The sequence below is a fragment of the Denticeps clupeoides genome, chromosome 17 (genome assembly GCF_900700375.1).
Source record: "Denticeps clupeoides chromosome 17, fDenClu1.1, whole genome shotgun sequence".
NCBI classification, from domain to species: domain Eukaryota; kingdom Metazoa; phylum Chordata; class Actinopteri; order Clupeiformes; family Denticipitidae; genus Denticeps; species Denticeps clupeoides.
Window position 1 is genome coordinate 17,062,663 of NC_041723.1, and position 16,735 is coordinate 17,079,397.

General features: G+C 42.1%; 2 protein-coding genes across 7 annotated transcripts in view; one reads left to right on the top strand and one right to left on the bottom strand.

Moving 5' to 3' along the window:
* Positions 1–3,264: 3,264 nt before the first annotated feature.
* sh2d7 (SH2 domain containing 7) lies at positions 3,265–6,801 on the bottom strand. 2 transcript variants are annotated; one of them, XM_028958886.1, is made up of 8 exons: positions 6,633–6,801; positions 6,300–6,439; positions 5,687–5,829; positions 4,995–5,084; positions 4,737–4,902; positions 4,486–4,650; positions 3,783–4,400; positions 3,265–3,569 (listed from the first exon to the last, which is right to left on the bottom strand). In XM_028958886.1, exons 1-8 carry the CDS (start codon positions 6,784–6,786, stop codon positions 3,525–3,527), a joined length of 1,521 nt encoding a protein of 506 aa, XP_028814719.1. In that variant the 5' UTR covers positions 6,787–6,801; the 3' UTR covers positions 3,265–3,524. The 2 variants fall into 2 exon arrangements, with proteins under 2 accessions (XP_028814719.1, XP_028814718.1); XM_028958885.1 differs by having other exon boundaries at positions 3,474–4,400.
* Positions 6,802–11,123: 4,322 nt separating this feature from the next.
* LOC114766573 (neuron navigator 2-like) overlaps positions 11,124–16,735 on the top strand; it is an 84,240-nt gene continuing 78,628 nt past the window's right edge. For all 5 annotated transcript variants that reach the window (XM_028957445.1, XM_028957446.1, XM_028957450.1 and 2 more), the window contains exons 1-2: positions 11,124–11,162; positions 12,333–12,612. In XM_028957445.1, coding sequence (XP_028813278.1) covers positions 12,580–12,612 — 33 coding nt within the window. In that variant the 5' untranslated portion in view covers positions 11,124–11,162; positions 12,333–12,579. The remainder of the gene's footprint in view (positions 11,163–12,332; positions 12,613–16,735) is intronic.

The following is a 16,735-nucleotide window of genomic DNA, read 5'->3' on the forward strand; positions in this document are numbered from 1 at the left end:
GGGTTTATTGAACAGTCCAAAAAACGATGAAAAATCAAGCTGCCGCACGTGGCTCTGCTGTACCTCTGTCAGGGTTGCGTGAGGCTGCTGTCCTCTGTCACCTGCTACCAGTCCTACGTCAGTGTTAGGTCAACAAGGCCCAGTAAACTGGACGTCTTCCACCTACACGGGCTGTACACATCCCTGTGTGAAAGTTACACGCAACACTAAAAAGGCATAGACCAGATTTTTAAGGTAACAGAATTGGGAGACACCTTGGGAAGTGGTCTGCGGCTCTGCAGTGCTTATGCACGAGAGAGCGGATTAGACACAGCAAGCCGGACCTGACACTCATCTCACCTGTGAGGATCGAAGGGACCTAGGAAGGGAACTTGAATAGGAACCCACAACCTGGAAGTACATCAAGTGCACACCATGGACTACATGCAACATGACATGCAGACACTGACTTTAATACTCAGGGGAGGTGGGAGGGTGCCGGCGCGGTTGTGACAATGGCAGATAAAATTTTCATTTCACAAAATAAGTGATAGGCAGTGGTGGCCTAGTGGGAAGCAGACCCGTAACCGAAGAGTTGTGGGTTCAAATCCCCAATCATCAAGGTACCGTCCCCACCCACTGCTCATTATGGTTGATGGGTTAAATGCAGAGGACACCTTTTTTGTGTTGGTCTGTGTATCACATTGACAAAAACACTATAAAGGTCAGAATGAATCCTGCAGGGGGCACTGCATTTTAGGTTCACCTCAGAGCCACGGGATCCTAAATAGTCTGTGTCAGCACGTGCTGTGAAAGCAGGCACTCGGATTTACAGGGGCATGGCTGCAGAACACACTCGGGTGTGTGTGAGTCACTGAGTGCTGACAGGCTGGATCAGATTCTCCACGAAGGGTTCAGAACACCCATATAACCTATATATTTCCATGTAGGCCCACTGTACCACGCCATGATGTGTCACCACATGAGAAAAAACACAGAAAGCAAAAAGGACTATTCTAAATATTCAAATGTTTCTAGGCTATGGTTCCTGCTGAAAAACCAGCATAAGACTCACTGGAAAAAAATTATTTGGTTTAACTAATTGAATAATGGACATTGGTTCCATGTGATTCATTTGATTTAGGCTGTCCTAATTCCTTTGTGGTATTTCAAACCATACATTTTAGTGTGTTCTTAGATAGTTCTTAAAATTAAACATGATATTTTGACATGATCAAAATATTTTCTTTTAATTTTATTGAAAATGTTTGAAAACATTAGGTTGAATCCATGTGATTCATTTAAGTTCATTTGTGCCAGTTAAGATGGTGACACAGCTAATTTGACCATCTTAAGGTATAATTTTGCACTGGTCATACCAGCTTTGACCAGCTCAACTTCAACTTTTTGTGTTGGTCAAGTTGGTGACACCAGCTAATATGATTATGCATTTTTCCTGCAGAAATATGACTCTAAATTGTCCATGTGTGTGTGTGCGTGTGTGAGACCTGCGTTGGGCAGGCACCCCATCCTGGGTGAGTTCCAGCAATGCATTCAGTGTCCAGAGATGAGTTCAGGAGCCACAATGTATGAAAACAACTTAGTATTCATTGGAAAAAAACAGCACGCCTGACCTACAGACACACCCCTGAGTGACACATAGGATTTGATCGTCCTGGTGACAGTAGATAGGGTCCCAGTCTGACAGCTGTGGAGGCCCCTGACCATACTGGAAGACCACAGATGGTCTCTAATAGGAAGGTAAGGTAATTTAGAGGGCCGTAAACTTTAACCACTTCAGATCCGCTGCTCTGATTAATAACAGAGTTCACTGTAAAAGAGGGGGACTTGGTTTGAAGGTGACAGAACAGTTGCATAACATGACAGATTAAAGTGCAATTTTATTGCCTTTACATCAAATCCTTTGAAGGGACACACAACATGAAACCCATACAACATATTTAATTTAATTTGATCCATTGCAGGGCAAAGTTTAGGCACTTTGTCATGTTTCTTGGTATGCATACCCTGCATTTTCATTTTACGGCATAGCACTGAAAGTGACCTAAAGTTTAAATTGGTAACCTTCACCTATAGGATCATTGATATGGAACTTTGAGTGGTGTCCACTGTAAGGGCAACTGCAAGGGACATGGCATTTTCTCCATTCTCTGCAGCAGTTCAGAAAGCAATCAACTATTTATATATTTTTCATTTTTCAAGTCCAGGGTATTCTGTATTGTCTCAAGGAACTGTGCCACAGGGCTGCGGATATGTTATGCCTCCATTTTAGTTGTGACGGCCTCGTGCCTTGCTGTTTGCTGCTTCCGTTTTTATTATGGCAGTTTGCATATACTCCAGAATGTTATGAAGAGTGATCAGATGAATTGCAAAGTCCCTCTTTGCCATGAAAATGAATTGTCCCTCTGCATTTCCACTGCATTTCAGCCCTGCCAGATCATCTCAGTGATCCTCTTGTTACCACAAGTTAGAGTGTTGAGCACAAGATTCTGTCCTGCTGATTGAGTTAGAATAGCAGACTGGATCTTGAAATCATTGTTCTTCCTCTGTTAACCATGGTTACTTGCAAGAAAACACGAACAGTCATCACTGCGTTGCATAAAAAGGGTTTGACAGGCAAGGATAGATTGCACCTAAAGAGGTTCAAGTGTTGTGAAGAAGGCTTCAGGGCGCCCAAGGAAGTCCAGCAAGCGTCATAATCGTCTCCTAGAGGTGATACAGCCGCGGGATCAGGGGGCCACCAGTGCAGAGCTTGCTCATGAATGGCAGCAGGCAGGTGTCAGTGCATCTGCACACACACAGTGAGGTAGAGACTTTTGGAGGATGTCCTGGTGTAAAGAACGGCAGCAAAGAAGCTACATCTCTCCAAGAAAAACATCAAAGACAGACTGATATTCTGTAAAAAGTACAGGGATTGGACTGCTGAGGAATAGGGTAAAGTCATTTTCTCTGATGATAGAGATTGAAAGTGAAGCAATAGTCATTGTGAAACACAGCACAGCAGACGGTGACACAGCAAAATGTGTCCTCTGCTTTTAACCTTAGTGAGCAGTGGGCACCCACGAAAGGCGCCCGGGGAGCAGTGTGTGGGGACGGTGAAAAGGTGATACTAACATCCTACCACTTTATTACTGGGCTGATAAACACCCCAAAAATGAGCACAATAAATAAATACTTAAATACATACATATTTAATATAAATATTAGAATATGAAAGCTCTCCTAATTTTTTGTTGCAAAAAAACCCCACAAAAATATGCCACTTGAAATGTAAAAAAAATATTTATTTTTATTTTCATCAAATAAATACAAAAAGACAAAATTGCAGTGTTAGTAACATGAACACGGATAAAAGTTAGAAATGCATTGAGTTCACAGTTAATAAAATATTCATAAAAATCAAGGCACATTCCTACTAATATCACCCCTTTCGTACAGAGTGCCACATGTAATAAATCTACTTTATGTGTTGCAGGACGAATGGCTGTGTTAGTGTAACTCTACTGGTGTGTGGGCACCCTTTCCTATTTTTTCTTGTGTTCTGCGAAGCGCCAGCTCCATTTATCAGACTGGGGAAGACAAAAACACGAAGTCAGTTATTATATCTCACATATCACAGTTAATAACAAACTAGTCTTTCTCTCTGGATTTCTGCCACTGTGCAGCTCATTTGAATATTTTTGTGCAATAGACGCTGCAATCAGTAAAGTATCAGAAAGCCAGAAAGATTGTTTTCATTCAGTTATTTTAATGGCTTGAAGACGTTCCTTCTGATTCCTCACCTTGGTGGCGGCGGATGCAGATTTCCCGGATTTCAGTTCCTCCAGGGACTCGTATGTGTTACTGTAGATTGAATGCCCTTCACTCATGCAGTTGTGTTCCGAGTCAGGGATCTGTTCGTAAGTGTTGTCCGGGATGAGGCTGTTTGGAAGGGCCCACTCAGTGCGCGCAAGGCTGGAAGATGCTCCGGCCAAGTGGTAGAGGTGGTTGTTGCAGAGTTTCTCCAGGCTGTGGCTGCTCGCCATCCCAGGAGCTGTTTGCTTTGTGTCAGAGAACCTCGGGCCCAGCAGTGACCGCGTGTGTCCGGCTCTGAGCGCCTGGTTAGGGGAGATGCCTGGCGGACTCGGAGAGGCCACGCCCAGCCGGTAAGACTCCACACCCGTCTCATCCAGCAGAGGCAGAGACTTGCTCCTGCCGTCCATGAGGCAGAGCTCAGAGTAGACAATGTTGGGTGTGGTCTGTGACTGAGAACCTCTGTGGTCATCCTCCGGCTGCTGTGTTCTTTGACTGGGTTTGGGCTGCTCCAGCAGGGCGTAGCATGTCCTCTCCTGCTGGGGCTTCTCACCCTCCATGGAAAAGGTCTTTGCAGGTATACCACGCCTTGGCACAGGAGGAGCAGCCTGCACCATTCATACATTCATGCATTAAGTCAAAGAATTATCACCATTAAGATATGTTACCATTAGCCAAAAGTGACTCTGTTACCTGAGACTGGGAGATCGGCTGTGGTTTTCTGCTGCTCTTGGACGGTAAGACAGGTAGTGTCTCAGGAGGCGGGGACGGGTTTTTGCGGCTGTCCCACTTGCCCTTCATAGCATTCACACAGAGTCCTGGGCGCTGGATAACATCGTAGATCTCACTGTTCAAAGACTGAATTTCAAAGCAAAAAGGCCTTTAATTGTTAATTGTGCCATAGCCAATGGTGGTTTTATTATTAGATGAGATCGAGAGCTCACCTCGAAGCATGAGCTTGACAGGAACTCCCCGAAGGGCTCGATGGGGCTTTTCTGGTAATACTCCACCAGGCTAGTCAGGGTGTCATGCATCTCTGTATCCCCGGTTATAAAAAACTGTCCATCCTTGCTCTGGTTGATGACAAAGTGGCGACAACGGTCGCGACCCCTGGGGGAAAAAAAAAAATTCCTCATTCATAAATTAATCATTTTTTTCTGAATTTGACCACCAAAAATTAATGTTAGGTGACTGTGACTCACTTGTAGGAGAGAATGTATCCGACCGCTTTTTCGCTCAGGCGGATGAGGAAACAGCCGAGCTCTTTATCTCGCAGGTGATCTTCTGCGTCCCTGTTAGGGCGAGAACCATGGAAATCAAAAAGCCCAAAAATAGCTTTTCCTTCTACCTCGACCATCATTCATCATTCATTCTGATAGCCAGCTTCTTCCCTACGTTCTAAAGTGTAACTTTCAATGCATAAAACTGGCAGAATTCTCAAATGGGAGTAGCTGTGTTTTACAGCAGAGTTCTACTGCGGCTGATTCAATGAATAATTTAGGTCCCCGCTGCTAGAGCGCGTTCTGTAATTACACCAGGAAATGCATGAACAAATAAAAACTGCTGTGGATCAGTTATATGGTTATATTTATCGATACAGACTAGCCAAATGTTTGCCCGATAATTACGTATTGTTATAATGCCAGCGTCCTTCGCTTGAACTTGAACTTCATCTGTCAGTTAATACTCACTGACCATTCACACGAGCTGAAGGCAGTATTACGTTACATTTCATTCAGTGACTTCCAGACACTCATTACAAGGACAGTCGCTCTGTAACAACCCAGGGTCACATGTCTTTCTCAGGCACATGGTAGTAAGTCAGATTTTAAACCTTGATAGGCAAGTAAGCTGCTAGGTTTCTACTACCATCGTACCAGCGATAATGTCTTACTTTCTGGAGATGAAGCCCTGGAACCATTCGGGAAAGTTGCCGTTGTGGAGGATGAGGGGAGCCTGTGTCTCCGTGAACCACTTCAAGGCCAGATCTTTCAGCCTGTCCTCTGTGCTGTCAGTTAGGGCCATCTTCACACGATCCTGGACGAACAAACAGGCGGGAAAAGGCCAGGGCTTGAGTCAGGCACCGTCAAGCTCAGCATTCAGCCAAATAGTAGCCGGCAGACCTGTGCCGGCAGGCTGATTTGCCTATTTTCCAGCTATCGTCACCCGACGCGCATAGTCGCCTCAAAAATGCCATTGTTTAAGTTTATCTGCCCAGAGCCGGCCGGAGGCAAGAGCCAAATTTTACTATCACAGTCTGTACCTTCAGTTTGTGGCATCTCATCAGCCCAGAGCCCATTAAACATAGCCAGTGGGTCACAAGCGTCACACAAAACAGTCACAAAACACCAGGATATCTAATGGCTACTACCTGTAGCATATGTAGCAATTTTAAACTATACATCTATATATTCACTGATATGAATGTTTGACGGTTTATAAGTGGGTCACATTTCAAATGTGTGCTATCGTTCCACATGCAAATGCTACAAGCGCATTCTTTTTACCTTCAGCCGGAACATCAGACAGGCCTGGAATCTATGCACGTTTGTCCTTCCTTGGTCCGTAGACCTCCCGGCCGTCAGGTAACAGGGTTGTGAGCTGGTCTTTAACTGTTTAATGCAGAAGCCACGGTGCCATGATGAGTCTAAAAATGTAGAAACAAATCATTCTAACAAATCAAATGAAACATGATAAAATGTAATTGATGTGCCTAATATATAAAATGCATTAAACTCACGTTCATTTAAAGCCTGTGTAACATTGGACAGTGTGACATTGTGTAATTTCCCACGTTTCCCGCATACATCTGTGAGATATGATATGTGAGAGGACCATACCTGGAGATGAGCTGTGCTGCGGATGTTTTGACCTCAGTCTCATGTTTCCCCAGCCTAAAGTAAGGGTGTCCTCACCCAGGGGCTGCCTGTGAGTGGAGGTTAGGTCTTCTGACTCCTTGCACACAGCGAAAGGTCTGATATATGCTGATGACATTTACATTACACAATGTTCCACAGCCTCGGAAACGTATGTGTGTGTGGGGGGGTTGTGCAAGAGGGTTACATTCTGCAGGCATCTATAGAGAGAGAGAGTGATAGAGCTGGAGGGCTTTCACAATGGTTGAGTTTCCTGAGAGTAAATGGAACGTGACGGAGGGAAAAAAACAACGGTTTCTGACAGCACGGTACAGCGGTTGCCAGACAAAGAACCTGTGAGATTCTCTGACAATGGAAGCATGTTAGAAGTGGGAAGCATAAGTCCCCTTTCCTTTGTCTATATTGTGAATCACAAAATCCTCCCCTTCATTATGATTTTAACTGTAATGCTCTAGGGTTCCCGTCAGAATATGACTCATGATCTATCATTGTACATCTCACAACACAGTCATGAATACAGGACAAATAACTTTTAACGTCTATTTTATGTATTTTAACGTCTATTTTATGGATATGCATTTAAAGTGTACATTTTAAAATGTGAATTTTGTTGTTTAATTTCAGGAGAGTACAATATGTTCTACAATCATTTCAGATCTAACCATGGTGATTGGTACCACACGCCCATCTGTTCCTGTAGCAGTGGGAAGTCTTCATGACTTCATCAGACATACTTGGTCACTGAGGGGGCTACTCTCACCCACTGTCCTGCCAGTCACTGTACCCTGTACTTAGATTTTTCTACCTCAGATAGATTTAATGTGTTACAGTTTTACATGTGTGTGACTTCATTTGGAAATTTCTTGCCTGTTTGTGAATTCATGCCAGAAATTAGTATACAAAGATTTTTTTTAATCATCGTCAGTGTTCGGAACTGTGGGCACTGCTGTGATAATTATATTATGTTCCAACATTACATGAATATTACAAACCCCCTATGAACAAGGGTTGTTCATTTTTTGCTCAGTTGAATAAAAATGCAGATGAGTGATGATCTGAGTGCAAATTATAACTGGGTAATTTACATTGAATTTGCTTTAATTTTCCTGCATGTGCCCAGATGTGGGTAGAACATCAGACAGTTTTGGACATCTGAAGAAAAAGTAGGACACCTTGACCTTTTAAACACAAAAAGTGTGTGGGGAGTTCAGTCTGGCACATAAGATGACATTTCTAAAGGTTACATGTCTGCTGCCAACATGTACTTTTGACCTGAGCAAATAAAATTTTCTTATACATAACCCTAATCATACATAAAACAAAGAGTCATCTGACTTGGAATAGTCTGTTCGACCATTTTATTCAAAACCAAATTTATATTCAAGTACAATAGTAGTTTACACATTTTGTAAGATGGATTTAAATGTATGTCTTTTAAAACATGTTTAACCACTCATTTAGTAACAACAGATGTTAAATCCAACTGTCAACATGTATCAAGATAAGTTAAAATCAGCCAAAGAGAAACAAATACACAAGAAATGTGGTTTTACTCCATAATGCTATAAAAGGCACATAATGGAACACAATTTTTACATCTTGTTTTTGTCTATCATTGGCTGATGACTGTATGGTGAATGAACGGCATTCATTGAAACACATCGAGCACAGGCTGACGTCAAGTCTTGTGTTTGGTGTGGTTTACAGATGGCTCTTCGGCACAGGAAACCAATGTGCTTTCCTCCACAGGATTTCGTCTATGAAATAAACAACGTTCCATGTAACTGTGGCAACCCACACATTCCTTATTTGTATCTGCGTATAAAGGTGATCCAAACCTAAGCTGGCTAAAGGAGGGCATAAATATCCTTCCATATTCATCCTCTCAGCAACTGGACAGTGATGTATGCATGGTGCAGCACATGATGTGTTCTCACACTTGTCTTGGAATGGCATCAAGCGCCCCTTTCCAACCCCACTTTAATTAAAATCCGTTGGTTGTTTCTATGGTAACATGCAGAGCAGACGTTCAGTAATGGAACATGTTGTTGGGATGAAAAGTAAAGCATTAGAATGCTTTTTCTATTTTTGAAATCATTCAATCATACAATGTACAACCCACTGCGCTGCCCAAATGCTTTGAATGTAGTTCATTCGTGCAGATTAGTGCCAGAGATTTGACGGATCCTCTTTGATTTTGTTAGGGTTAGATTATTGGTATTTCATTTATTTTTAAACCAATTGCATGCATCCATTTTTGGCATTATTTGCTTTTCAGGAAAGTCACTAAATTAACCTAAAGCTTAATGTGAAGCAGGTTTACACAGATTGACAAGGCTGTTAAGGTGCCTCACTCATGAAATACTCAGCATGTGTTTAAACAGGGCACAAAGCCTTGATGCACCACAGGTTTTTGTTCACTGGGCTACAGTTGGAAACAAGCATGTTTATTGCCTAACCCAGCAGAAAGTGGAGGCCTGGATAAGCTTGTTGTGCTTTTGCGCCCCCTGGAGGCAATGAGTTGGAACAAGCATTGAAACGTTCTCATAGTCACTTACCATCTCACTTTAAAAACATTGACGTGGCCCTGAGATGATTGGAACCTTGATATATATATGGTTGCCACTGGTAATCACTCCCTGTCATAAGTGAATGACTACGACAATCCAAGTCTTCAAACTTGAGCCCTGAGAAGTCATCTGTGGCAGGTTGGAGCGAGTGCTCACATGAGGCAGGGCTTAGACAGGAGGAGAACAACACTTCTGGATATCAGCCCTACATTTATCTCCACGATAGGTCACACCCTGGAGTGCATCCTTGACCAATGATCAGAGGTCTTTTGTATAATTTGTGGTGAGGTCAAAACAGTTTAATAGACCATTCTTCTCTATGCAATTCACAGATTAAATTGTTTTTAACTCATTCTGACTAGAACATAAATTATGCGGAGTCAGAACAACAACAGTATGCAGAGGAAACATTTCATTGTGTCATCATGTGTTGTGCTGCAGTGTTTCACAATGACAATTACTTAACTTTTAATTATTTATTGTCTGTAGTTTGAGATGTTTACTACAAACTCATATTAGCTTCTTGACACCCTCAGTGTAATCTTCTTATCTGAGGCATCAAATTCCACCAACACAGGAAATGGGACGCAAGCTGCATGTGCTGCTTCTTGTCTTTTTAGCACATTTCCAAAAAATTTGAGTTCCACCTTTGAGAGGTGTTCACACTGATTAAAAGGCAGTCCGCTGTTATTGCCAGCATTCCTCCAGTTCACATTTCACATGATGAATGTTGCCTGTTATATTCCTTTGTACATGAACTGGAACAGAAAAGCCATGGCCAGTTCGTTGTTTACACAGTAACTTCACAAGAACTTGCAGTATTATTTCTGCCTGTAAGATAACTGTGTCATGGGGAAAACTTTGCAAACTGTCTTAAAGATGTTTGACTAACCGTGTTCTTTTTTTTTTGTGTGCTTTAACATAGTCCAGTGCATAGTCGAACATTAATTATGAAGTCACCCTAGTCATATTGTATTAATCCACTTTATATTTGCTTAAAAAATTACAGCATTTTTAAAATGGCCATCTAAATGGTGTTGCATTCTTTCCAACCTCATAGGCTGCAGGGCAGGGCATGGCGGGCAATGATATAAAGTGCAACAAGTTTCTCAGCCACAAAATGAGGGAGTTTCTTGCAGAGCAGCTGCTCCTGAGGGTGGTAGTAGCCTAGTGGGTAACACACTCGCCTATGAACCAGAAGACCCGGGTTCGAATCCCACTCCCGGGTTCGAGTCCCTGAGCAAGACACCTAACCCTAAATTGCTCCAGGTGTCATCTGCAAACTTCAGGAGTTTTACAGTTGAGTTGCTGGAGATTGCTCCAGGGAGACGCTCCAACCTACCGATTGTAAGTCGCTCTGGATAAGGGCGTCTGATAAATGCTGTAAATGTCCTGTACAGAGTCAGCTGCAGTGTAAAGATCCGGTTCGGCAAGGCAACTGAAGCACTGCATTATGGGATCTGTAGTTTTTGTGTAATCAGCGCTCCATATAGCAGGATCTATATGGATGCTTACAGTAGTCTATTATTGGCCGACGAGGCTGTGATTGGAATATGGGAGCTTCCCCGAAAGGGACGAATCACCCATATTTCGGGATGTCCCGGACAGTTCGGGCCGGTTGACAAACCTAGTCTATTTTACAGTGAGATCTCGTCAGCTAACTGACTAGCAGTTACCGTAATTGAAAATAACTCACTCCAGTCAGACCAAAACATTAACATTGTAATAATGTATATAAACACGTGTTACTATAAATCAGTAAAAAAAAAAACCATTCCATTCGCATTAGCCTGAATAACTTGTCGCCTGTTGTGGCTGAGCGTGCACGTGACGTGAGAGTGACGTCAGGGGCGGCGTACATGCAGCCGGGTCCCTTCTTGGCTCCTGCGTCGCCTGGTTTGAAGAGGAGGGCTGGCTGTCCGGGGTGAGTAGGGTCCTGATGATTTTTACACAGAAGCATTTTTCAATTTAGGCAGAATTATAATATCCACACGCTGCTATAAAACATGTTAGTCGCTGAACTTTTCACCACTTTTCTTTGGCAACTTTTGTGAGGAAATTTATTTTTAGATGGTAACACCACGTTCTCGTTGTTATTGTTATTAAACCATATTTAACCTTGAGATGTTGTGTTATTTTGTTTCGAACTGCAGATTACTTCTTGCTTTTAGATGATACTTGTGTGTTATACGATGCATTTACGCCTAAATTGTAACGTGTGACGTCACTGGACATTATGACCTGAACCATCATGAAGCAGGGATTCTAATACGTTGCCTTTTAAAAAATGGCACACACTCTTACAACAATATGTTTTTGTCTGACAGCCTTTAGCCTTGATTATGGCATGCATTTTCTGTGGCATTGTTCATATGAGCTTCTGTTTCTGTCCAGAGTTGCATGAAGTATTTGACAACTCTTGTACAGATGATGGGATCGGTCGTTCAGTGGTGCAGTTTTTTTCCCCCAACACATTACAAATATTCTCAGTGGGGTTAAGGTCTGGATTCACAATGTAAGCCTGATGTATCCTGCCATTGTCATTTTGGAATATGGCTGTTACATCAGAGTAGAAGAAATTCACTGATGGAATTACCTGATCATCAGATTCAGGTAGTCAGCTGACCTTCTTTTGGGACATAATGTTGTGAACCTGACCAACTGCAACCCCAGATCATTTCATTCTTACCCTGATGCACCATCACACTGGAACAGGAGAAATCTGGACTCATCAGACCACATGACCTTCTTCCACTGCTCCACAGTCGAATCTTTCACGCTTCCCAGCACATTGAAACCTTTTTTCTAATTAACATCACTAATCAGTGGTTTTCTTAAAGTTCAGTTGTTGATTTTTAACAATTCTACTTTTTGGTGATCACTGATCATGATCATTCAAGATTTTTCTTGACCTGATTTCTTCCGTGAAGATGGAGTTTTACCCAATTTTAGTAGACTCAGTAATCTTCTTTTATGCTAATAATTTCCCCACTTCTGAAATTGGTTAGCATCCTTTTCACGACCACAGGGTGTGTCTTCTGACATGGTTGTGTAAGAATGGGCTGCTCATACCCATATGCTTTGTTAAATCCAGGTGGTGGCTTTTTTTCTGGACAGGCAGTGCACATCCAAGAAGAAGACCTCTCAGAATACTTGAGTATCAGCTAACCTTGTTCCTATACTTACACTTCAGTTACTTACACTTAAACTTAAAAGTTGACCCGGTCTGTGATTTTATCTGCTACCTGAAGGAATTTTTGACCTGGAACTTTACAGGCGTGGCACGGTGAGATTACAACAAAGACAGCCATCGACAGCAGCCACGACCCTCGAGGAGGAGGATGGTGACACATGCGCTGAGTGACCAGAAACGGGTGAGCCCACCTTCACTTTGGAGCCACTTTGTGAGGACCATGTCCCTGTCATTGTTCAGATGCTTTTGATTTGACTCTAGCATTCAGATCATGCAGTATGCTGATTGGACAGCCTCTGTCAATCACTGTTCAGATACCGTTTATAATCTGGAACAGCATATTTTATACAGACTGGGACACAAATTCAGTCCAGTGGCTGCGACTCATTATTTGCTGTGTTTGCTGACACTTGGCGATCTGAATAGTCATGGCAGGCCAGGCCACTGGGAAATGTTCCTCACCACCACTGCTGTCAGACATAGTTGAGGGTTCAGTTGATGGTATTGCCTGTGGATGTTGAAATGCTTTCATGTGTGTTTTAAGAGAGACTCTTAAAAAAAAATATTAAAAAATCAATAGAGAGTCTTATTAGTAGATGAAACCATATCAGTAATGATTTTTTTAATTTTGGAACTACATATAACAAATGAGGCGGTATTCATTTTGAAGGTAGTTGGTTAGAATTATAGTGTTTGGTTTATTTAATTGCTGTTCAAGCACAATATTTTGAGCACAGAAATGTAACATCTGACTGATAATTGGCTTCCACTGTATACTTTTTGGTGTAAACCAGGCATGTCTAAATCCATATGTGTGGGGCTCCAGTGTGTCCCACTGACCGATATGAAGTGGTCTGCACTCAACTGGATTGTAAGGTGTGCAGTGTTTATTATTGACAAGGTTAATACTTAATAAATACAAAAATTCTGAAATGACACAGGGCTTTTATTTTTGTGCCTGGTGTTAAGTACTATCCAGTAGAATATGTAAAATAGTACTACACCTAGTCTCTTATGCATAGTCCTACATAGTTTATGCCATTCTTTGTAAATCTAACTAGATAGTTACAGGAGGTGCGCAGTATCTTCCATATGAAATAATGTGAAATCCTTCCATTCATTTCTCAGACCCATTTGTCTGGCGTTATGCTTGCTTAACACAGAGGAACATGGGGAAGCCAATGTCTAGAGAAATGTTTTCTCTCTCCGTGACCGAGCAGAGCTGAGTATGCAGGACACGGCCTTACTTTTCAAAGTGCCTGTCAACTGAATTAACCAGAGGCCACTGGCACTGAATATAATCCCTTCACCGGCCTTTAGAAAGCAGTAGGCTGCATTGTCCATAGTTATCACACTCTTCATTGGATACAATGTCACCTAGTAATAATCTCTGCATGGCCCTATGAAATCCGTTTTAATTTCCGATTTTAATTTTTTTTTCCATTTTAATTCTTCTGAATTCTACTGAATGTTTTCCATTATAAATGTATTTACTCACCTAAATATTAACTTTGTGATTTACCACTGTGTGGTTATGGAGTGGGTGGGGAAAAAGAACATAAACCATTTACAGGTAAATAATATGTGGATTTCATGCAAAGAACTATTTCACAATATTAAACATTCTTACTTTTGTAAAATAAAAGTGCTTCACGTTTGACCTCAACATAAAATTCCTGTCATTGGGGAGACCTGCATAATGAACTGAAAACCACATTTTGCATCACCAAGTGAAAAGACAGTAGAAGTGTGAGGGTGGTGGCTTCCAGGCAGTGTGTCCTGTCTGATGACGTAACATTCTTGAACCTCGACCTGACCAACTGCAGCAAGTCCTGAAATGGGAGGGGCAACCACTTTTCCTGTCAGTGACAAGTTCTGCCGATCATTCATATGTTGATTAATTATTTAAGCAATGTATATAAAGGAATATTAAAATCACTGGGCACCTCGGTGGTTCAGTAAACAACATGCAACACCTTTTGAGCATAATGCTTCGGTCTGAATCTTGGTCCGACTTTTGAACATTGTATTATTCTCCTCTTGGTTCAGTTTCCTTTCACACAGGGCAAAATCCAAGTTAACCAAAATGCTTTGCTTCAAATAACTCAAGAACTTTTTCTCAGAAAGTGAAAGAAATGTGTCCTCTGCTTTTAACTCATCACCCTTGGTGAGCAGGGGGCAGCCATGAAAAGTGTGTGGAGACAGTGATTTGCTCAGTGGCTCTTGGCGGAGTGGAATTCAAACCAGCAAACCTTCTGCCACAAATTGGTCTGCTGATGTATTGGCCGATGTATTGGAATGGGAACAATCAAAGTAAATACAGGAAGCAGATCCGCTGTTGTGGACTGTGTGTGGACAGACATGATGGAATTAAATTTACGCGGGTTGGCTGTTTTATATTATATTACCTGCATTCATCAGTTTATGTAAAGCATGCATTTTGATGATGTAGTGCGGTTAGATCTTGAAAACAATATGGCTGATGGACTGGAGATATCAAAAGCACATAACAAGCGTACAGAGGATGTGGTGTGCATTAATCATAAGGAACTGTCACATTGAAATTTACCCAAAGTTCTCAAATCAAGTGATCACGTTTGGTCTTCTTTTGGTTCGTTACGGGTTCTCACCAGGCGTATCACACTGGAGTTCACGATCTGAGGACTGAAAGTACCCCTGGAGAGCAGAGTCTTTACCAGGGAAGCAGTCAGGGGAATATCCCAAAACCCTTGGTTGAAGGGGTCAAGTTTATATCTTTGATACTAGGTGGGGTGACTAACCATACATTTTTGTGGTGTTTAGGAGCAGGTTGTTGACCCTGCACCACTCCTGCACCACAGCCTCCTCCCTGTATGCCAGCTCACCTTCTTTGCCCAAGTCCAACAAGTGTCGTGTCATGTGCGAATTTGATGATCATGTTGCTGGGGTGTGAGGGGATGCAGTCATATTACATTTACATTTAAGGCATTTATCAGACGCCCTTATCCAGAGCGACTTACAACCAGTAGTTACAGGGGACAGTCCCCCTGGAGCAACTTAGGGTTAAGTGTCTTGCTCAGGGACACAATGGTAGTAAGCGGGATTTGAACCCGGGTCTTCTGGTTCATAGGCAAGTGTGTTACCCACTAGGCTACTACCACCCCGTATGTGTAGTGGGTACAGAGGAGCGGGGCTGAGCACGCACCCCTGCACCATCCCGGTGCTGAAGCTGACAACAGTGGGTGGTAGAGGCCTAGTGGGTAACACACTCGACTATGAACCAGAAGACCTAGGTTCTAATCCCACTTACTACCATTGTGTCCCTGAGCAAGACACTTAACCCTGATTGTAAGTCGCTCTGGATAAGAGCATCTGGTAAATGCTGTAAATGTAAACAGTGGAGGTGTTGGGGACCCAGCCTCTAGTTTAACGTTTTAGGATTTACAAAAATAAACGAATAAAACAAGAAAGAAACAGAATCTGTCAATCACTGGGCTTCTCCCTTTTTGAACTCACCGATAAAAATGCCAGAAATAACAACACACCAACAAAAAATATTCATTGAATATTCATTTCTAGTTTTGTAGAAAGCAATTTTTTGTGACTTTGTACATTGCAATTTTACTTTGTTATTGGTAATACACAGGGTGCTATTGGTTTTAGTCAAGTAGTCTGCCATGGAAGAAGGGAGCGTGCATTAATGATCAGTCCGTCTGAGACCAGCAAGTGATAAATCTGACAACCATTTTCTTGGGACCTCTTGGTGACCCTGTAAGGATTATTAAAGACAGAGAAGAATAAAAAGTACAATGAATAGAGAAGTGTGATTAACTCCAACAATCAATCAATCAGTATCTATTTATATGCCGCTTTTTACACTGTACATCGTCACAAAGCGCTTAACAAATAGAACAGTGCTCAAAGCCCCAGTTGAGCAAGGCAGAGGCAACAGTGGCAAGGACAAAGCTCCCTCTAACTGGAAGAAAACCTTGAGAGGAACCAAGACTCAGCAAGGGGAACCCATTCTCCTCTGGTCAGCACTGGATTACAATAAAATACATCCAAAACTATGAAGAACTGATTTAATGATTTCATTTGCAAAATGACTTGTCAAGTCTATGGCAACCATACACTTCTGAGAGCAATACATTCACAGGATTATTTTGTTGTACAGAACAGTGACAAGGTTTGGTCTGTCAAAAGGACAAAACCCATCAGAAATGTGCAAATGTTGACTCTTAACGCCATATTGTTGAGAAATAGGTAACTGAAACAAATTCATTTATGTTTTTTTTATGAGGTAGCTAGTGGAAAATGAATTAAAC

Excerpts from the sequence above, each read along its gene's own strand:
- sh2d7 (XM_028958885.1), bottom strand. The coding sequence starts at position 6,786 with ATGTCATCAGCATATATCAGACCTTTCGCTGTGTGCAAGGAGTCAGAA. Across the intron at positions 4,903-4,994 it reads GGATACATTCTCTCCTACAA|GGGTCGCGACCGTTGTCGCC; the intron begins GTGAGTCACAGT and ends TTTTTCCCCCAG. Across the intron at positions 4,401-4,485 it reads AGCCGATCTCCCAGTCTCAG|GCTGCTCCTCCTGTGCCAAG; the intron begins GTAACAGAGTCA and ends TGAATGGTGCAG.